Source organism: Micrasema longulum, unplaced genomic scaffold (assembly GCF_059751315.1).
Source record: "Micrasema longulum isolate JH-2025_06_02 unplaced genomic scaffold, ASM5975131v1 h1tg000611l, whole genome shotgun sequence".
NCBI lineage: Eukaryota > Metazoa > Arthropoda > Insecta > Trichoptera > Brachycentridae > Micrasema > Micrasema longulum.
In genome coordinates, this window is record NW_028277807.1 from 1,432,784 (window position 1) to 1,456,529 (window position 23,746).

Genomic DNA, 23,746 nt, shown 5'->3' on the forward strand with positions numbered 1-23,746 from the left:
AAAAAAGTTATATAGAAAACACTTAACAAGAGATTACAAATTTCTGAATTTATTTTTGCTTGTGACGTTTCACTTTCTTCCCAGTTCAAAGTATTTAGTATTTTTCTACCATGGTGAAACAGGCGCTTTTATAATTGATGAAACTAATTTTAATTACTGAATGATGGATGACATTTTTGGTAAGTTTCGCTGTAAAACTATATAAACTTCTTGTTGTTTAACAATATTCTGAGTATGTCCAAATCTTAATAGACCAATATACTGGGTACTAAAATTTCAATCCACATATTTTTCTAAATAAATTGAAATCTCAACAGATAAAGGTATGAGATGACGATATAAGGAAATAACCAAAAAAATATTGCTTTTTTTCATTGAAGGAAATTGCTATCAAAAAATTTGTTGCCGTTGGATGTGATGTTTCGGCAGTCAATACAGGAACCAAAAGAGGTATTATTTGATATCTAGAAATAAAAATAAAACATCCACTACAATGGCAAGTCTGCCAATTATACACCCATGATGAGCTCACTTTGCGTCACCTTATTCGGCATATTGACGGAACGAAGACTGGACCTCGGAATTTTAGTAGAGTAATCAGAAAAGCTCTAGATGGCTGTGAAAAACTTTCTGTAATTCTATTTGATTCCATTAACTGTGAATTACCTCCAATAACAAATAAAAAAGACCTTTGTACAGATCAATTGTATTTACTGGAAATGTGTGAGGCTATCCGCACCGGATTTTTTAATAAAAACTTTTCAAAGAAAAATCCTGGTAAAATCGTACATTTTAGATGGTTAACTCTGGAAAATCGGATTTTAATGCTTTATATTTCAACAGTTAAACCGTCTGAAAATCTGTTAACCTTGACAACATTAATTTTAAAAGTTTATGTGGTTTAACATTAAGACTAAACCACTCGGAATTTTTGGAGTCAAGCATTTACATCAAACAATTGTGCGTTCTCATTATTTGTCTAGTGATTAAAAGGAAATAATTGATTCAGTTATACAACGATATTGATATTTTGGACACCCTGAAAATATTTTGCTGGCGATGTTAGCAGATGATCCCAAACATATTAGAAAGCTGGCACCTAGAAAAATACTAAAAGCCCGGCAAACAAATATGCCTTCAAAAGATATTCATATCTTTAAACTGTTCTTGATTTTTCTGCAATTGATTACGTCAATTTAATAGACTGGATATCATAAATGAACCACCACCAATTAAATTTATTAGTGATGCGACTCTTTTGCAAGCTATTGCCGATCAATCTGTTTTTAAAAAGTCTATACTTCCCAAAATTAATAAATATCCTTGTCACACTCAAGCTACAGAAAGATGCGTAAAAATTGTAACTGAAGCCTCGGTTGCTGTTTGTGGACCCATAGAACATGATGGTTTGATCAAAACAATTTTTGAATCAGGGAATATCATGCCTGTATTTGAGACAAAAAAACAACCAAAACTGGGTAATTTAGAAATTTGTGTGTACTTTTCATAGCTTCATTTCTTAAAATTTATGTTACTAGTAATTTTATTTAATTTTAAAATATTATTTGTAATGTTTTGAATAAAATAAAAGCATTGTTATATTAAAAATATGAGTTTTAATTTTGTTTTTTGTAATTTGAATTATTTACTAAAATACATATTTTTAAAAAGTTTGACTCCTTTGTGGCCATACATACTTAGAATAAGAATATCAAAATGATAATTACACATATCAGATTGGGTGTTTAAAGAATGTCTTTTCCGGATATGGCCATTTCGAAAATCTCAAAAAAACGAAAATGATCCAGCCTCATTAGGCCTCATTGTACATTTACAATAATCATAATTGTGGGAAAAACCAATAGTTAAGGGCAAGGCTAAGTGTTAAATAGGTGATGGGGGATTTGGGTACTTATATTTATATTTTGGAAAAAATTATAATAAAGTAAGCATTTATTGACGTATGTATTGTGAGATAATGAATGGACCTTCATAGTTTTATATCCTTAGATAATTGTTGTGGAAATTATATTGATACTATTATAATAGGTAGGTGTTATTTTTAATTTTAATACATGATTTAAATATTATGAAGAATTTATATAAACATAAATGTGATTTTTATTTTTAGAATTTCTAAAAATATAAATGCAATTATGATTATTGTACACGGTATATCTAATAAGATTAATTTATTAACTATATAAGGACATTCAATCCATTTAATCTTCACATTCATTTGAAAATGACCTAACAAGGCGAAACAATGAGGAAGATCAGTGTTTTATATTATTATTATTTGTTAATAGACTATTAAACTAAGCCAAAAAAAAATTTTTTGTATGTGTATATATATTGTGTTATCGGCGCTATGATTTTTTAAAGTTTTCTATTTCTGAAATAACTCCACGTGTGATGTCAGAGGTTCTTCTGTCAGTTCTCCCGATTGGTTCGTTTGCGGCAAACAAACCGGATATCCTTCAAAGCTCTCATGTCATTGGTCGGTTCATATGAACCAGTGACGTCGTTTAAAGTGGTGAGCTTTTTCTTACATTTTCAAGAAATTTTGCTGTACAATTTAATGCTCTATTTTTTACCGCGCGCAAGAAAACATTTTTTAGATCCAATTTTCTGTAGGGCTGAAGTTCCTCATCGTCACAGAATTTTTGTTTTTATATTTAGAAAAAAAAAAAATGCTAGTTATCATAATATAACGTCTTTATTAGTTGAGCCATCAACTCTATTCAATTCTTACTTTTCCAAAAAAATACATATTAACAGATTACCTACCTACAGGGTAGATTGTCTCTTTTGTAACAAATCAATTATAGTTTAGTTCAAATCATAGAATTATGTTCAAATAATAATTACAGTAGGTATTAGTCATTTTCATAATATAATTTAGATCATTTACAAAATGCATATTTGATAGATCTTTGAATGCCTCATTTGCACACTAAGGTTGAGAAAATAGGTAAGTTTGATTTGTATCAATAAAGTAAAATGGATGGAATTATTTTATTTAGTGCATTTGCATGAAAAGGAAAATATTATGTTAAACTGGCACCAAAGTTGTTTTAAATTCAGGTTAAAATTTATTTGTATGTAACCACTTACCTACTTTTATATGTCTACCGGTTTCGAGACATACCCGTCTCTTCATCAGCATACCAATTAAACCAAGTGTCCTGACAAAGAGACGGGTATGTCTCGAAACCGGTAGATATAGAAAAGTCGGTAAGTAGTTATATACAAATATTAAGTAGCATTTAGTAAAATGTTTGACCACAAAGTTAATATTTGAAATATTCATAATATAAAACTGATTTATTTCACTGTTTTTATAATGCACAGAGGTTCATTGTTTCAGGTCCCGACTAGCTAGGAATTTTCTGTGTTTAGGCAGGACTTTTTTGCTACCTGATTTTTCATTGAATGATCAATTCAATAAATAATAATAAAAAATTGAAACAATAAATAAAAATTAATAGTACTAAAAAAATTGAAACAAAAACAGAAACTAATAATAATAAAAAAATTAACAAATATAAAGAAATGTAGTAGGGCCTCACTAATCTGGACCCCGCTTATCTGGTGATTGCGGTAATCCGGATGGATGGGGTGGGAGAGCTTGCGGGGGAGGCATTTCACTTGCGTCGAGATAAGCAGTCCATTGTCAATCATATCTATTCGTTGCGTGTTGTGTATTCGTTAATTTGAAGTGCTGACATTTTACAACATGACACCGCCATGTAAACATTCAACGCTAACTTTAAAGGTCAAAGTACAGATTATTGAGATGATAAATAAAGGCGACAGCTACACTGCCATCGCTCGCAAGTTTGGTATAGGCAGGTCAACCGTAGGAGACACAAAGATGGTAAAATACGTCACCAAAACAGAACGTGGTCCTGGTGCACAAAGAACTATCCTATTTTAGAGGATGCTGGTTTTTACAACAAAGGCGAATACTTGGTCCTGTAAGTGGTGATATGATTTGTTAGAAGCCCAAATCACAAATTCCAATATCGCGTTCAATATGATACACGGAATAAGACATTTGAAGATGGCGAGTGAAAAACTAACAAGTGATGAAGCTGTTATCGGACCATTCCAGCAAGACTTTCAGAAAGTTATTAGAGAAAAAAACTTAACAGCGGAAGAGGTTTACAATGCTGATGAAACTGGTTTATAACCGGAAGATAATGTTACCTTAGCCGAGCTGTTCAACAGGTTGAGGGGGAACTCTGACCCACAAAAAACTGAGTCAGAAACGCAAGAGTGGGCTGCCGGTGGTGTCGAAAGGGAATTACAAAGAGCTGAAGTATTAACTAACAAGGAAATCGTGCAAGCAGCAATGTACGGAGACGATGAGCAAGGTGACGATGAAAGCGCAGTCGTTTCCAAAAATGTTTCACCTTCAGAAGCAGTAGGAGCAGTAATCAATACTTTGAAATGGGCTGAAGATAACAAATTAGATAGCTACGAAGTTGTATTTCTTCGTCGACTAAGAGACTGCAATTTCGAAACGGAGTTGTAAAAACATAAGCAGAAGAGTATTGGAGACTTTTTTAAGTTGACTAATATAATAAAAGTATTGCAGACCACAATCCGGATGCCTTGGTTTTCTGCCAAGGTCCTGATTTTTGCTTGTCCGGATTGTCGAGGCCCTACTGTATAGAAAAATATAATTATGTAGCAAAGTTGAATTGTGATTTATTTTACATTTTATGTTCATTGATAAAATAATATGTTAATAAGGTTTATAAGACTAAGAAAACAATTATGTCATATTTATATATTTCAAAGCAACAAGGAAGCTGTTGATAAAATAATTAAAACTAGGTGACACGCTGGGTAGGTACTAGAATGATTAACACAATTTAGTTCTAATCTTTGAGCGGGAAATACCTCAGTTGAACGTAGTTATGCAGAAAGCAGCCAGTCATAGAAAGGTGAAACTGAGATAATAGCACTTTTGTGAAAAGAGTGAATAATCAAATCTACACAACGATAAATATAATGATAAATAATTTCATTTTCTTTTTTTTTTTTGCACCACAACAGGCCAGGAGGCCCAATTACAGTGGTGAATTACATTACAGAACAACCAGGCTTGAGAAAAATCACATTTTATTTTTTTGTGTTCTCACCGGGAATCGAACCCGGAACCTTCCGTGCGTGAGTCAAGCGTCTTGACCACTACACCACGGAGGCCGCCAATTATGTATTTGACCAGTTTTAATGATTTTTGAAGTCTGGCTGACCACACAACCAAGATGTGCATTTTGGAGAAAACTGCCAGCTCTAGTAAAACTCTGATGTATGTTGTGCCATTGTGTATTGAACATATTATTTTATATTTATATTAGGGTACATAATTGTGAATATTCACTTTATTCATTAATTCAATTCAATTATGTGTTTCAGAAATTTTTGTGATTTTCTTAAGTCTGGCAAACTACACAACCTAAAACATGCATTTTGTAGAAAACAGCCAGATCTGATATTGAATGATACCTCATACAGGCTCTGAATGTATAAGGTGACATTCTGTATTAAACCATTTTTTTTTGTTACAGGTATTTAGATTAATTAATCTATAATATTATTCTTTCAGTCCTTCCTGGAGGCCGTCCTGCGCTATCTGTTTCATAATAATGCAAAAGGTCAATTTTTTGTCTGATTTCTTCCACTAAAAGCTTTGCTCGCTTATTGTAGCCCGTAAGCTAAAAACTGTAAGAACGGTTAGTCAAATAAACATTAAAATATAAAAGTTTAAAACTTAATTTAACATTTCGAAAGATGTGTTTACCCTTTTTACTTATTTTCCTATGTTGCATGTGCAAGGCGGGGAGAGATAAATAATGAATATTAAGATAATTCTCTCTATATTTCTATTATTATTACAATATTTACATCTCTATATAGTTATGAGAATATTTTTCATTACATTTAAATTTATTATTAGATTATCGATTATAATTCAGAAATATTTTTATTTGCTGAGAAAATTTAAATGACCAAGAATATTTTTATAAATGCCAATACGTTTAATTATTTTTTACACTTTTTAAAACTGATAAATCTTTCTTTAAATTGAGAAATGGCGTATTTGTGATCAACACTATTTTCAGAAGGTAATTATTATTTTTTTTATATGAAAGCTGCCTGGCTATTTTTAGAAAAACATAGAATTAACCTTACTACACCCGATAACGCTAATATCTAATTTTTCAAAATTGTGGACTAGCTGCTTTCTGCATAACTACATTCAATTTAATTAAAGTTACTTAATTAAAATTATATATTAATTTATATTAACATTAAGTAAAAATACCAAGTACAGTGGTTCCTCTCATGTATTAGACAAATTATTGCTTTCACTCTATAGCGGTGGTTTTCAGACAGGTAAATATTTATATGTTTGTAGACAAGTATACAAAATTCATTTAAATATTATATTACATATTTGTTATATTAAAAATATTTTTATCCCAAAAAAGGTTAAAACTTGAAGTTTACTAACCCAAACACACTTCCGTATCTTGGTTTATAAGCATCAAATAAAAAAATATATACTTAATACATAATTAATGATTGTGGTTAATTAACTTGAAAAATAAAGTGACATATTTGGATTTACATAAAAAAAATATAGAGCATGTTTGAATATGACATTGTCAAATGATAAAAATGAAGACTACGCCTCTGATCTGCAACCGCCAGTATGTGCTATATATTTCTTGCGATCTTTTTTGGAAAGGGAAGTAAAGAAGGCCTCGAAACTCACTGCATAATTTTCTTGAGCTTCCTTCAAGGCTTTCTTATAACTTTTCCTTTGGCCGCCAGACAGGTTTCTCCAAGCCTCGTTCAGTTGTTCTTCCGATGAATATTTAACCTTGCTTTTTTTCATGGCTTTTTTAAACAGCAAAATAGGGGACCTATAAAAAATAATAATTGTATAAAACATTAACCAAACTATATTATGAAACTAAATGCACGAACATAGTAGATACATTAGAACAATAGAGGTTCGGGTAGTGACCGACAAATACGGAAAAAAGGGGGTTCCAGTTGTGTTCAATTTGTTGCCAACTGGTCTTAGAAATGGCACTATCAAGCACGATAAAATATAACTTACTCGGGTGGTTGTTTTGGCTCTCCTTCGAAAAGTGAATTCTTCTTGGTATTATTTATATTTTCCGATACATATTCAGTTGAAGTATTTGTAGAATCCAGAGTTTTTTTCTTTCTGAAATTTCAACACCAAAGCTAAAATATTCCTTCAATTTTAATCAACCACAGTTTAAAAGTGATAGTTTGTATGCTTTCAATATTTTGAATGAGGTTTAAAATGAAAACCATATTTGGGTCACATTGTGTAGGTGGTGTTGCGTGTTTCGGATAAGAGGTTTGAGATCCGATTCCTACTCTATCGCAACTTGTTAATATTTAATACATCTTAAATTTCCTTACTTTCTTCCATTTTGTCAGTAAATGAAACGCTTCTGTAATATAATTAGTTTGAAGATTCTTCGAGCAAAAATGACAATAGGGGTCATAAATTTGGTGGAAAATACAATAATATTTCACCATCAATTTTGATGTTCTTCATGAGTAAAATAATTACTTAAAAAATATGTATATATTAATATGGCCATTATAAAAAAACTTACTTAGGCAATTCAGTTTCATGGTCAACACTTTTTCTCTTCTTGGAAATTATAACATCAGTCCTAGAAAAAAAAAACAAATCAGTTCATTGCCAAAAACATTAATGTTTATTACGAATATGAATCGTCAAAGACACTCATTTTTCATAGCTCCAAAACTGTTCAATGCATTTCATAAGGACAATATGATGGAGATTAATTATTTGAATTCGTTTCGATTAATTTTTTTGTTAAAATTATGGATAAAAAAGCAGATTTCAATAGCATGTACTTTTATTATAGTTTTCTCATTTTTATTGACAAAAAAAATTGTGTTATTAGCACTTATTTTTAATTTTCTTATATCTATCGTATTCTTCCCGTAGCCTTAATTGAAATTTAAAATATATATTTATTTTGTTTCTGTAATAGTATATTTTGTAACTTATGTAAATCAGATATGTAGTTGGTGACAAGGAAGGAGCTGTGGGCTGTCCCATTGTCGTGATGCAACTTCCAGTCGTCTGTGATGTCCGGCCGGACGCATTGATTCCCGTGCTTCAGTCTTTTTAGCCCTTCGATGTAAAATTTTGCTTTCACAGTTGTACCAGGTGGTACAAACTCGTGATGACCAGTCTTTTGATATTAATTGTTCATGGCAGATTTTAATACCGGTTGACTACATTAAATATCTGGCAATAAACGCAATGAGCATTGTCTTGATTTTGGATCTGCTGATCCTGGCCTTCTCGGGGCGAGGGGACGCCGACCTTTTTTCGATCCGACAGAGCATCTCCGTTAAAGACGGTCTCGATTATTTGAACAGTTTCCACTGCAGTCTTGCCAAAATCGACACAAATCTTGATCGCCATCCTTTGCTCTACCGAGCGCTGCGCATCATGTATTACATGGTCATTCTGTAAACATAATGGCAACTATCCATCCTTGTTGTATATTAATACCGGTTCTGAGGAAGTTAGAGTTTAAAGGAATTCGTCCAGATAGCGCTCAAAAAAGCCATTTTTCCAAATCCTTTTCTAACGATATTTGTGAAAAATGAGCCTCAATTCATTTAAAAGCACATTTTGAGAATACGATTTATATTTTAAAAAACTTCTTTAAAATAACAAGTAAACTGTATTTTTGCGAGACATAAAAAAAATATCTGACCATAGATGGGACTCACATCTGCGATTTGGTGGAGTTTTTAACTGACAAAAATGTTATGAATAGATTTTAAAAAAGCATGTACAGATTTATATTTTAAAAGGCACTCTAATATTACTTACTCTGATGATGAAGTTGGTGTGGTTTCACTTTTAGGCTGTTTTAAAACTGTTTTTTCTACAGATTTCCTGAAAGTGGTAATACATAAATACTATAAACAATACTTGTTATTCATTTTTTTCTTGTCGATTACTGTTGTACTATAATGTAGGGAATGCTTTATTTTTACAAAATATTTTGATAAACACTTACATAGTACCATTCGACTGCATAAAATCACTTGCAAACTTTTTTGGCATTGGTTTACTCCTTCCAAAGACAAAACTGGAAAACGACAGAGATGTAAAAAATTTTGTACTCTTTGTAATTTTTAAGTTATTGTTATTTATTGACAATTCTTGGCGGCATTCCATTGTAATTATATAATTACTTACACATACATGTTTCAATATAAGTTATAAATAAAAAATACTCGTTACATTTCCACTTATTTATTTGACCAATCAATGTTTTCACCTTCTAATGGTCATCTTCAGACTGGTAAAAATTATACAGTGTTAGGATCATTTATACAAAACTAAATATTATCTTATGTATAGGTACATTTAAAAAACAAGTCAAAAGAGATATAATAATATTTTAGTGCAACATAAAGGGAAAAAGTTATAGAATACATGTGTTGGCGGTGTATAGTAAGTTTATAACTTATTAAAATATAAGTCAAATAATTAAATATACCGTAAAACCTCGTTTTTACATTTTTCAATTTGATATTTTCGAAATGTTCAGGTCCCATTTTTTCCATACATTCTAATTCGAAAATTCCCTCCAATTAACATTTTTTACGTTTTTCATAACCTCGGTTTTACAGCGAAAAATTTTCAAAACTCATTAGATGCGTCGAAAAACGCCGAGCCATGTGCCACTGCGTTTGACCGAAATGGAGAATTAGCCCAGGCAAATTAGACCAAAAATAGGTGATCGAGGGGTAAAAAAGCCCGGTGTTCTGAAACTTAGCAATGATTGTTTGTTGGTATCTACTGCATAACATACTAAAAGTCCCCGAGGGTGGGGGGTATGCTAAGGGTGGGGGAGGGTTTAAAGGTTGCTTTTGAGTTTTTTACAAATACTTCCAAAACTATCACTTAGCGTAAAATGTTTTATTAACAAATTAAAGTATACAAAATTTTCTACAAAAACGGTTACATAAATATTTTTAGGATTAATATTTTCGAAGATACAGTGGCAGACAAAATAAAAAAAAACTAGGTTATTTGAGATTTTTCATCAGAGTATAAGGCAAACGACTGGGTGAGCAATACTTTTTGTCAAATAATTTTTTATCTCCCTCTTACACATGCACGTGAATCCTCGCTCTCTTTTATTTTATTACTTCCCCCCCTTCACCACAAGCATTCGCAGTTTGCTCCATTCACTCCATCTTGCCACGGTTCCTCAGTCGCCTTTAAGGCTGTAGTCTGGTAAAACGCACGCAAAATGAGGAAATCATACGATTTTGCCATTTTAAAACAAATGTTTTTTTAAAATCACGCAACAATAAAAAATATACTTAAAAGTTTTATGTAACTAAAATATAATTACTTTTAGACCGGCAGATTACGCTATTTCAAATTTAGACTTTAGAATATCTAGATCACATATCACTGGGTCTATGCAATAACAAAGAAAAGTGAAAGACTTGCTGGATCTTTTAAGGTACGAATTGGCGCCATTCCCGTTGGCACTTTTCAATGAAAATATAATGAGAAAAAATATCAAATCTACCATGTACACAGAATTTTTCCAGTTGAAGAGTCAGCATTGGATCTCAAGGTTACTGTTAATGTGATTGATGGTGGCTTTCTTCTGCATCGCGTGAAGTGGAGTCTTAGCTCTATAAGACACATACTGATTGCATGTATTTTCCTATACATGCGATCAGTATGTGTCTTAAGCCAAAAACCACTATAGTATTAATTGCAATGTTGTTTTTTTATGGCTATAACGACACCACCAATAGCACTAAGCGAGCTGAACAAATGCGAAGAAAAAGCACTAAAACATCAAGTAACATTAATTTTGACAAAATCGTGGGGGTAACAGTTCAGCAGGAACAGTTTCTTACAAACGAGAATAACAAAATAGAGTTAATCCGTATGCTGTGTAAAAAATGGCAACCATAGGCATTAAAAAAGAAATAGCCGATAGAGATGCTGACACCTCGTTGTGCAATATGGTATTAACAAATCATTGAATAACACTAACACTGCAGTTGTAGGAGAAGATATTGCTTTGCTTGTCTTGCTGATTGCATTAGCTCCTCAAAAAAAAAATGGGAATGGGAAAATTGACACATAAATAAACTTTTCTTTGGACCAGGTTTCGTCGTGAGCGACATTGTCAGACTGGTCACTGATGTCAGGCATGACGAAACTCGGTCACTGGTAAAAATTATAAATAAAAGTGGCATAAAACTATTTAAGTATTTTTATAATTAAAATGCAGTTCCACCAAGAAATGTCAGTAGAAAAACTCAATCTATTATCCTTGGAGTTACAAAAACCTGAAAATACTTTAAAAAATATTATTTTTATACGTGCTTTTAGTGGGTGTGACACCACCTCATCCTTATTTAGAAAAGGTTAAGAACAGATTATCAAACTTTTTGAGAAAAATAAACGTCTTAGAGCCATTATCGATGTATTTTAAAATGCCTCATCAACACCAGAGGTGTCGCGAGCCAGTGAGCAAATGTTTTTGGCACTATCCTATTCATGGAGATGATTTGAAAAGCCATAGATACTCTGTATTCTTGTAGTCTGTTAACAAGATTGAACCTGATCTTCCGTCACAGCCACCTACAAAAGATATGCCCAGCAGCATGCTTTTAGAGTATTTTTGCAAGTGCAGCAGCGATTGAATAACCTACTGACGCCTGAAAAGTGGGGGTCGATACTAGGTAACGACGGAATACTCGAGCCCCCATCAACAAAGGAATATGCCGCAACTGATTCTATCTTGAACACATTTATTTATTTATTTTTAAATTATTTTAACTTTTTTTTAATTCAATGAAAAATCCCATTATAATATTGACTGAAAAAATACAAAATGTTTTTAATGAAATCATTTAAAATAGGTCAAAGTATTCAAAATCCCCCAATTATGACATTTTTTGAAACTTTTCGGGCAGTATATTTACGCTATAGTCTAGCACATTAATTTTATTTTTAAGTAATTCCATTTTATCCATACGTTTTTCATTTCCCCACTTTAGCATTTTCCTGAGTTTTACACTTTTTTGTTGCTCCTTTAAAAACCATAAAAAGTACTGTACTCATCTATCATTTTTCTGGATTGATTTATATTATAATGAATTGCTTATGCCACACAGCATAGTTTCTCTTCTAACATGAATTCATAGATACATACTTGGCTATTTGATGGGGATTTTCTTTGAGGTAACAGTTCACTTCCTCTTTATATTGATTGTTTTTTTCTTCTAGTTGATATTTCAACTCTTCCCGTTTGTCAGCTGCGAGAGCTTTCCACCTGGTTGATATTTCTTTCATACGATCCTGGATATAAAAAGAAATCATAATTTTATCCCTGTTTGCACCCGATCGTGCACAATGCGTTGCATTGGTACATCAAAAGTAGCATATATCGATCATCCATTACAAGAAGGTAAGGTGATCAACCTTACGCTTCAGACGCCAGTCCAGCACTTTGAATGAAAATAGTAGCCAGATATCACAAGTGGCGAGACAGCTCTCCAGCCACTCCAAATCCACTTGCAGCATGGTCAAACGACAATACAATATATGCGCGAAAGGCTCATCCTCCGCTTAAATCAAAACTAGTTCCCCCAAAACATATCTAAGCGCCAAAAACAACACAAAAACTGGCACGACATAGCGTGTCAATATCTTTTAAATGAAGCAAGAAAATTTGAAGTGAGAGTTAATGCAATATTATAACAACAGTAGATCAAATGATATACAATATCAGTCAGTGCTTGAAAGGAAAAAAGACTAAAAAAACACTCAGTTTCTTGTACTTTCCTAAACTCTTGTTTTCTAAATAATATTTTGTTAATTTTTTATTTACTGTGACAATACAACACATCCGATGTGTTGATACAGATTAGGAGAGAGATGAAGAACATTTTAGAGAAGAAAATAGAAGTATAGGGATTACCTTGGATGGCAAACTCAGAATATCTTCAGATCTGTGCATCATCCTGGTAAATAATATGTAAATATTCCTTGGAGGCTTGACTGGTTTTCCAGCTCGATCACAAATATCTTTTTCTTTTTTTGTTAATACTGATTTTGAAACAGTATTTGTTTTTACAAAATCACTTAATTCCTAAAAAAATATTAATTTTGGATATTAAGAGCATTTTTACATTGTGGTAGAAAATTTGTGTCCGCCTTTTGGTGTATTGGAAACGAAGCTAAAACCTAATGCATGGTAGCCAAACCCACTACACCAATAGGCATTTATTGTAATTAGCAAATACAGTAAAACCCGTTTTACGTTTTTCTAGGGAGCAACAAAAAAAAAATTAAAACTGAGGAAAACGCTAAAGTGAGGAATTGAAAAATGTATGGAAAAAATGAAATTACATAAAAATATATTTACTGTACTAATTCTAGTATATTCATACTAAATATACTGCAGAAAAATTGTGAAAAGTGCCATAATTGGGGATTATTAATATTTACCTACGCGGCTCAACATTTTTTGACAGATTGAATGAGTTTTCAAAACTTTCAATGTAAAACCTGGGTTATGAAAAACACAAAAACATTAGTTGGGGGGGATATTTGTATGAGAATGTATGGGAAAAAATGGGACCTTAACAATTCGGCATAAAAAGCAGGAAAACGTAAAATTGAGGAACGTAAAAACGAGGTTTTACTGCATTTCATAAGTGCATACTTCAATTTCTTTCTGTTTCTTCTCTGCCCAGAGAAGCCAGGGTAACTTTTCATTTTCCGGAAGGTTTTCCCATTGCTGGCGGAAAAACACGAACAACTCCTTTAAAGGTTTTTCATTTGCTTCGGGATTTGTTTGAATTTGATCCTCCATATAAAGCTTAAAGGCCGTAATCTTTTTATTATTTGAACTTTTAGACATTTTTTTCCTTTCCGAAGGATGTTCCGCCCTGAAATCAAATGTAAATGATCTTAAAGATTGACAAATATTATAAACAAAGATGAAGAATGTCTTTACAAAGGAGGATGTGGAAGTTAGGTATTAAAAGGATCTATCATTAGTGGGTTATGACTTTACACACTGAGTAACATTCACCACTCATGTTTGAATATCCATATTTCTTCAATTCTTCCTTGTTGTTTTTTATGTTAATCTTCTTTAAACTCTGGGACGCACGTGACAGTAATAAAGAAAAGCATATTATGTACATTTCAAATAGGTAGAAAGATGTTTTAATTTATGGTGTTTTTATTTTTGAGTTTTGTGTTTTTATTATGTTCTATATTATGTACAGTCAAACTTGGTTATTACGTGGGGTGGGGTGGGGTTGCGGTGGGGTTGGGGTGGGGTGGGGTGGGGTGTGGTGGGGTTTGGTGGGGTGGGGCGGGGGGGGGGGGGTGCTCAGCATTGCCAGGCTCCAGATTCTCCCTTTAGTGTCAAAAATTTACTGGTACTTGAAAATCTTAGATAATCCAATTAGAAATGCTGAACGCATGCTTGTCTATACCTTAAAATGCCAGTCAAATGCGGAAACACCTGTCATATCATCAGTAAACCAAGTTGCACCTAACTTCAATTAAGACAAACTACTACAAATTAAATTCACTAGCTTGTTCGAATATTCAATGTTTAAAAAATTATCTGTAATGTAAAAAGTTAATTTACTTACAGAAATAGTTCCATTTTCCTTTCATATTCTTGTTTGGAAAGTTCGGCCCGTTTAATATATTTAGCTTTTCGCTTTTCCTTTAAGTTTCTAAATTTTTCACCAATTATTTTTGACATTTCTATCTAAAAAATCAGACAATCAGTAAAAAATATATACATCTACTTAATAATTGATTGTACACAAAAGGGGATTAATTATTTGCTAACCAATTTAAAAATATATTTTAAAACTTACAACCGACAGCTCCGGCATCTCTTCTTTTAAAGTTTTTACTTGGTCCTGGAAGAATAAAAGGTAGGAAGTGAGAGGTTTCTTTGGCATGTCTGGATGGCGATTCTGAAAAAGAAAGATCATTAAATTTTCATGACTACATAAAAGGGTGATGAGAATATACAATCTTCGAGTTACTGACACAAATATAAATTAGCAACAAAATAAATTCAGAATGGTGCGTGAATCTTTCGGTTGATATATTACATACTTTAGACTTTCCACCGTAGAAGTCAGTCCAGGGATTTTTGATCCAAACTTCAGCTTCATTCAAAATTTCTTCTAGAAGCCGGAAACCTCGAACCCTCTGCAGGACTAACTTGTACATATGCTGGCATTCTAATTCAGAATGATGTTCAAATGCGATCTGCGAATCATGATTTACTATTAATATTCATAAATTAGAGTAAATTAGGAAAAGAGGACGATTCTTTCTAATTCAGATGGTCAGCAACCAGTTTCTAAAAAGGGTTTTATTTATCATTTCAGTAAATAATTTGGACAGTGTTAATGCTCTTATAATGTGATACTGCATCACAACTAGGAGTGAAGCCGGTGTTAGCCCGGGGGTCGTAGATGGAGACTCCTGTTTTGGACATTATCCAAAGAAACAGAAATTTGATATGCAATGTTGTTGTTTATTATAGAAATAAAAGGCGAGTGATACTTTAATCCACAAATTTGGAATATTCAGTGACCGGTTTCATCGCTTTTGCGACATCTTCGAGACTGGTCAAAGATGTCGCGAAAGCATGAAATTCGATATTTTGAGATGACTAAAAATTTTACTGGAAAATACCAAAATGTATAGACTTCAAACCTCGGTTACGGGCCAAAAGTAGTATGGAATATTTTTTTTGATAATTTTTACGTTCAATGTGATCAAAAATGCAACTTTTTACACCCCTTTCACTTTGACATCTAAAAAAATAAAAAAAAACTCCATACATCATCGGCCCACTCTACTGCACATGCAGAAGCAGCTTGTTCATAAATGCACACAGAAATGTGGCATGGTCAAAAAATAAATGATGGAATAAACTTAGTATAGTTATACTAGTATTTTTACACAGGGTATAGTTATTCCTTGGTATAAGGAAATCTAACAAGTAACTCTCATAATACATTAAATCAGCATTTACATAAAAATTACAAAGTATCTTGGTTGTCCTAGGAACTTAAGTTTTTATAGAATCATAAATCTTCCGATTTCTCCAATTCCTTGTTTTTTTCCAAATCGTTTCATGATTAATTTTCCAACATCTGAAATCTTTTTAGTTCTAACAGAAATTCCTATAGGAAGTTCATCTGCATTTATTTGGATTATTCTAGTGCTTAAATAAAAAACTTTTGTGCATTCCGTGATTTGTGTTGTATGCTATATCCCCTTACACAGTAATATCATTTTTTGCCTTGTTTCTTTTTAAGTAGATTAATTTGCAATTTGAGACATTAAAATGAAATCATAATGTGTTTCTCAAAAGTAAACAAAACAAATATTTCATTCTCTTTCGCTTTACACAGATCGTTTGATTCTTTCTTTACGTACTCAAGCCGCCGGTAAGGAAAAATGACTGTTTTTGACTCGACACAGAGATAAGTGTTTGTTTGCTAAGTGATGGTAAAGATATCACTCTTTTACAGGTGATAGACAGAAAAGTAGTAACACATATACTTAAGTATTCCCCGTTACCTATCAAATTTAATTTACAAATAACTTACCAAGTCCCATGGTAAGCGTGCAGCTCTCGATTGATGGCGTAAACTATCTGAAGAGGGAATGTGCTGCTTCATTCTAGATATAAGTTTTTCCACATGATCATTAGGCCAGGTAATAGAATCTGTACAAGATTTATAGAATATTATAAAAAATATATACTGTAAATAGTACAAAAGTCCAGTACAAATTTAACCTGAAATGACAAATCTTTTAAATAATTACCATATATCAGTGGCTCGTTATCATTAACCGACATTTTTATTTAAAAAATTGAAAAATAGATGCCTCAATTATTATTTTTGATACTTAAAAACAGGAATAATAAGGGAAACAAACAAAACTTTAACCAAAAAGCGCCAAAAAGTTTAACCAAATAACGCAAATATTGTGGGCAAGCACTCTTCAAAAGTTTAAGATTCTGATTGATTATAAACAATCACGTTAAACTCATAACACACATAACATGTATGGTCAATCTAAGAACCGAGGCACAAGGCTGCCGAGGGAAAATTTTGAAGAAAATTTGAAATTTTCAGTGATCAAATCAGAAATCAGTGCCTTCGTGTTTTGACTAAACCATAGAAATCACATAGAAATGACGAAACGAAAGTATATGATATATATATATATATATATACAAATATACGCCGAATAAAATAACGCATTCGACGCCCAATAGACAATATACAAATTAATAATGACAATGTACATAGGTATCTAATGTATTCTATAGCCTTTTACCAAATTCCATAACAGGTACCGACAAAAATGTGTTTATATCTAGTACTGATATTGATACAAGCTATACATACCTGTCTAAAATATAATTGCATTAAAACCCCTTTTCCCCGTAAAATAAGCAGGTATTTTCATTATTCACTATACAATCAATCTTTGTTTGTTTTGGGAAAAAACGCGGCGATATTAAAAAATATCTAAATTCAAATTAATATAACCTTCTAGTACATTCTTTTGTTTTATATTCTGGGATTTCTCAACAATAATGCATTTTAATAATAATAACCTTTTAGTTCATGCTAGCCAATTCTCAAAAGAACCCCATTTATTTATCACCTTTAAGGGTGTTCCTCACATCCTTCGACTACATGAAATTTCTCGATTTGGTATTATAAACTTTCAAAATTAACTCAAAAATGAAACTATTTGATGGTCATTCTAGTTTGGCTGTGTTTTCAAAAATGCTGTGAAAGTCAAAGTAGGTTGTTAGTCTAGACGATATACGATGTAAAAACAAAAGACCACAACGCAAATTCAAAATGTTAAAAAAAAACATTTTTTTTTACTCGAATAAACCGAACACAAGATAATTGTCACCTTTTCTGACAGTTCATCGAATGTTTTCCAAGCCTAAACGTAAGAAAAAAACATCCAAGACATGTTTGTATTTTAGAAATATACCTAAAAAACATTAGTAAAGCTACATAATACATCTCACTGCACATGTTATAATGTGACATAATACATCTTTGCTGCATATGCCATAAAGTGACATTATTGAGTAATTTTATTTTTGCTGAATTAAAGAAAATATGTTTTTCGTTGCTTGAATTTTATCACTCCGTGCGCTTTGTAGCTGCAAGACGTTAGGTAATATTAACCTTTATATTTCGCAAATTCACTAACTATACCTATTCTTCAACTTCTTCCATTGAATAAAGAAACTTCCAACTATAAATGTGTAGTGTAATAAAAAAGACGGGCATCTATCAATTTGTCATGTAGATGAATTTAAGCAAGCATAACTTTTTTTTACTCAGGTAGGTAGTATGTGGCTAATTTTTCGCTTTTGCGCAAAACAATTATTTTATGTAATGAAACTAAGCTGATTTGGTATTTTTATGTCACAGCCAACAATGACAGATTATTAGCCACGTGACCCAAATGCTGGCTTTTTATTGGTTGATTGACAGATAAGTGATTTTTTAATACTAAATCAATGAGTAAATCCGATTTTAAAATCAACGTCAATTTTTAATTACGTTTTTTATCCATGCTTGTCACACGTGCATAATACGATTCAAAAGTGTGAGTGAAAAACAAAAATCAATTATTGCCTAAATTTTGACTTGAATGACAGATTCTGTGACAGTCTTTTTTAAGTTAAGTCATGTCTTTCTCGGTCTTCCTTATTTTCTTCATTAATTAAGATGCATTCGCATGGCGAATCCTTGTTTTGCCTGTTTTTTTTACCATCCATTTGCTCTACATGTCAAAACCAACACAGCACTCCCATCATATTGCAAGGATCTTGATTTAGTCGATAATGTCTGTCTCAGTCGTATATAATGCAAGAATATCGACATAATCGAAATCTGATATTTATTCAATCTTCTTATAGCAACTTTTGTTTTTATGCCCTAATGTCCAGAATGTGTAGATAAGTCAATTCGTCACACAACTTCTAATTCTTTGGAATAGATAGTCCGGCTTTTCATAGATCTTATCGCCACTAAAACAGTGGATGAAGATGGATTGGCATGGTTAGCTCGAAATCTTACATGTTAATCGTGTTTATGAATACATTGTATAGCATTATTGTATTGCCCTTGTTTGTCTTTGCTAAATAGTTTTATGTTTTTTTTGCCGAATCCCGAGAGCCGTTCAAGGTTCTATCCATGGCAGATCTCCGACCAGGACATCGCCTAGCATGTGTTCGTCCGAACACAGCGTACGGACCACCATCCGTCATTTCTACACATAAGTGAAACCACCGGTAACATTGTGTTAGCATTAAGATACAAGTGAAGAGTGACAATTAGGAACTGCATTAGTTAAGAACCCAGCTCTGTAAGTAAATTTCTTTTTTTCCCCATGTTGTAGTTAGTTTAAGACATTTCCCATGTTTTAGCTTAATAAACGTAAGTACATCAAGCTTTTTGAATTATCTTCCAATTTAATCGTTTTCAGAATAGATATAAGTTTTCTTTATTTTCTTTTGGGCTTTAAATTCATTTAGTTCTAATCTTAATTGCATTATCATGACAGGGAATACAAATAGAGAACGCGAAGTAACTTTGTACACCACATATCGAATAAGACACTAGGAAGACGCGATCTTCTAATTCATCTCAAGTTTCCGTTTGGCGGACGTTCTTGCTTCCTCTAAGTTTATTTCGTTTAATGGATGATCGCGTCTTCCTAGTGTGGATATATGGTATAGAAGTTACTTCGCCATGTATTTTTCTATTTCAATTCCCCGTCATGATAATGTAATTCTAATTAAAACTTAATTAATTTAAAGCCCAAAAGAAAATTATTAAAACTTAAATTTATCTTGAAAACGTGTAAACTGGAAGATAATTTAAAAAGCTCGAATGTTTTATATACCTATGTTTATTAAGCTAGAACAAGTGGAAATTGTCTTAGAACTAATTGCAAACATGAGAAAAAATAAATATTACTTACCGAGCTAGGTCCTTAGCTAATGCAGTTCATAATTGTCACTCCTTCACTTCCCAGATAGCAGTGAAACTTGGTACAAACTTGATTTAAGATTGATGAAAGGTTGATACGGATTTTTTTTTATCAAAAGTTGCTGGAATATTGTTATGTCAAATTTGACGAGACAAGTTTTTCACAAAACTTGCTGGAATCTTGTTATGTCAAGAATGATATTTCAGAATCCGAAATTCATACAGTGATGACCAACACATTGCCATATACATAAAAATATGGAGAGAATTCCTTTTTTATTTATTTTTATTTAAACCGTTATATTTTCCCGGGACTTTTCTACACGATCGATTTTTTATTGGCACCACAACAGGCCGTGAGGCCCAATTACAGTGGTGAATTACACCACGATACACCCAGCCTTAAAAAAAACACATTTAATGTTTGTGTTCTCCGGGAATCGAACCCAGAACCTTCCGTATGTGAGTCTAATGTCCTAACCACTGCACCACGGAGGCCACCGAATTAAATTAGTGCAGGACAAATACTAAAATAGATGTTGATTCCAAACAACATTCAGATTGGCAACACTGCTCTAGTCATAGAAAAATAACATTGTGTGGTCTATATTTGGCGCTGTCAAATTTCAACGTTTTATTCTCTGAAATTCGTATTAATTACGCATTTACAGTTGGGGGATTTTAAAACTTTTAATATTGTTATAGTTATAATACTCCGTTTAAAAGATAAACTATTGATATGCCACCGAGGAAAAAACAATAAAAATGAATTTTCCGACAAAACCGTCGTGTCAGGAGTTCTTTTAAAATAAGTTTGAAAATATTTTACCATCATTAATGATATTAGTATCTCGTTCATTGTATCATGCTTACAATAGTTTAAACTGATTAATTATTAAATATCACAAACATTATACTATTAGGTATGTCATTGCATCAAAACATAATTGATTGAATTATTTCGTTCCAGCATACTTCCAATACAGATTTTCATGTCAAAAAGACACGTCAATGGAAAATAATGTACTGGTTTTAGTAGAAAATGCTTTCGCAGATGCAATACCTCCTTTAATTATGAAAACCGAACAGCAATCAACAAAGAATATTGGTCAAATGTAAATTCTGGAAAAGTATGGTATGTAATTAAGTTTTATAACTGTGCATGCTGAAAACTGATATGTCATGTTTTAAATATTTATGTCATATTTTATGTTAGTAACATTTGAAAATTGCATCCAAAGTAAAACAGCTTTTTTTTATTTTTAGAAACGTACTGGAAAGCACGACTTTTAAAAGTATGGGAAGCATTTTTAAAAAGCTGAAGAAATTTCCAATTTAGACTCTTGACGATGAAATGAGGAAAATAAAAAGTTCTCGATTTATTGCAACAGAAAAAGAAAACATTTTTGAAAAGGGAATATGTAAGTCTAGACGCTTACAGAGCTTATGACCTGTCATTGACTGGTTTTAGGGGACATTTTACACACTGTGTAACATTCACCATTCTGCCTATGTTTAAACATCAAATTTCCTCAATTTTTCCATCTGTTAACTTTTGTGAATTATAAGAACTGAAACCTTAATCATGTGGGTGAGATTCATTCGGCTGAACCATTTCTCCTACGAGGCAACGCTGGAAATCAATTTTTCTATTTTTATACTCCTTATACCAGTTAATTTAATCAACAACGTTTTGGGTATGTCCAAATGTTTGTAAACATTTTTTATCCCTCGGGAATTTATTAAGAGCCAAATTTGTTGCAACAGAGAGGGAAAACATTTTTGATAGAAAAAGGAATATGGAAGTCTAGGCATTTACAGAGCTTATAATCTGTCATCGACTGGTTTCAGAGGTCACTTTACACACTGTGTAACGTTCACCATACTGCCTATGTTTAAACATCCACATTTCCTCAACTCTTCCATCAGCTATCTTTTGTGAAGTAAAAGTGCTGAAACCTTTATTATGTGGGCGAGATTTATCCGGCTGAACTATCAGCCTTTATACTTCACAAAAGTTAACAGATGGAAGAGTTGAGGAAATGAAAATGTTTAAACATATGCAGAACGCTGAATGTTACAGTTTGTAAAATGGCCACTTAAACCAGCCAATGACAGTACATAAGCCCAGTAAATACCTAGACTTCTATATTCTCTTCTCATAATGTTTTCCCTCTGTTGCAACAAATTTTGATTTGAATAGCGGATACTTTTTACCATGAGAAATCCCACTAGTCAAAAAGCTAGTAAGTTATAAAACAGTTTTATTTATTTGTTTCAGAGCTGAGAGACAAAAGAATGCACTGGACTCTGATCTCCAGTCAATTGACATGAATTATTTGACATCACAACATCATCTGACTTTCTTGGCAAAAATAGCCTGTAATTTTTATTATTTATTCAAAATAAAAATACTGAGTAATAATAACAAGATATTTTATTTAATTTTAATAATTTTGAGAAGCTTTGTTGATTTTTGTTTTTTTTTGTTTGTTTTTTTTTGTTTTTTTTTGCTTTGTAGAAATAAATCCAAAATTGCATGAACGTTGGGGTGACAACCTTGAAGGATGTTTGTAAAAAATATCATTATGAAAGTTTGTTGGATGGTAACTAAGAAGTTTGATTTAAATTTGCCTTAAGTTTTTTTTGCCTTAAGTTGCAACCTTAAACTTGTATCAAGCTTGAACTCTTGATACTTCAAACTTAATACAAGCTTGATTCAAGTTTACCTTGCTATCTGGGTTAAATCTTAATTCTAACACAATGTTACCGGTGGTTTCACTTATGCGGAGAGTTGACGGATGGTGGTCCGGATGCTGGGCTTGGATGAGCACATGCTGGGCGATGTCTTGGGCGGAGATCTGCCATGGATAGAGCCTTGGGGCGGCTCTCGGGATTCGGTCCCGTCGCGTTGGTGACGACGAAAACCAGCTGGAAGACTGGGCGGCCGTATTTAGGACATACTCGCTGGCGGTGCAGGAAACTGGCGTTTCTTGTAGGACGATGAATGTCCTGGATATGGAGGGACGTCATGTCAAAAGCTGACAGAACCGAAGGGCATGTATGAATGTGGAAGAAGCTAGGAATGTATGCCAGGAGAGACGTGTGTGGCGGTCCATTCTCTCTGCATACCCATATGGGGAAATGGCGTGATGGTAGTAGTAGTAGTAGTTGTAGTAGTTTGAACATTCACAATTTCTCAATTCATTCATTTGTTGATTTTGGTGAAGTTAAAGAGCTGAAACCTTTGTTATGTGTAAAGTGGCCAGTTAAACCAGCCAATGACAGATCATAAGCCCTATAAATGGCTAGACTTCCATATTCCCTTCTTTAAAATGTTTTCCCTCTCTGTTGCAACAAATTTGGATCTAAATTACTCCCTAGGGAGAAAATCCAGACAGTCTACAAACATTTGGACATACCAAAACATTGGTACTCAAAACATTGTTGAATTAATTTTTCTTTGTGTACATTCTTTGTCGGCCTCGTGGTGCAGTGGTCAGCGCGTTTGCCTACCATGCAATAGGTCTCTGGCTCGATCCCTGAA

The 23,746-nt window shown here is 32.6% G+C and overlaps 1 protein-coding gene and 1 long non-coding RNA gene across 4 annotated transcripts; one reads left to right on the forward strand and one right to left on the reverse strand.

The window, feature by feature from the left end:
* Nucleotides 1-5,566: 5,566 nt before the first annotated feature.
* Nucleotides 5,567-17,371, reverse strand: LOC148280157 (nucleolar transcription factor 1-like). Of its 2 annotated transcripts, XM_088228845.1 has the most exons (13): nucleotides 16,988-17,371; nucleotides 16,768-16,886; nucleotides 15,257-15,412; nucleotides 15,010-15,111; nucleotides 14,776-14,897; nucleotides 13,830-14,055; nucleotides 13,083-13,253; nucleotides 12,315-12,460; nucleotides 9,135-9,206; nucleotides 8,945-9,010; nucleotides 7,680-7,739; nucleotides 7,145-7,255; nucleotides 5,567-6,944 (listed from the first exon to the last, which is right to left on the reverse strand). In XM_088228845.1, exons 1-13 carry the CDS (start codon nucleotides 17,019-17,021, stop codon nucleotides 6,704-6,706), a joined length of 1,626 nt encoding a protein of 541 aa, XP_088084971.1. In that variant the 5' UTR covers nucleotides 17,022-17,371; the 3' UTR covers nucleotides 5,567-6,703. The 2 variants fall into 2 exon arrangements, with proteins under 2 accessions (XP_088084971.1, XP_088084972.1); XM_088228846.1 differs by lacking the exons at nucleotides 16,768-16,886; nucleotides 16,988-17,371 and adding an exon at nucleotides 15,866-16,026.
* A 3,400-nt stretch (nucleotides 17,372-20,771) lies between these two features.
* LOC148280158 (uncharacterized) lies at nucleotides 20,772-22,624 on the forward strand. 2 transcript variants are annotated; one of them, XR_015822686.1, is made up of 3 exons: nucleotides 20,772-21,334; nucleotides 21,466-21,620; nucleotides 22,481-22,624. It is a non-coding gene; the product is annotated as an uncharacterized LOC148280158 (long non-coding RNA). The 2 variants fall into 2 exon arrangements; XR_015822687.1 differs by having other exon boundaries at nucleotides 20,836-21,334; nucleotides 21,466-21,896.
* Nucleotides 22,625-23,746: the final 1,122 nt, after the last annotated feature.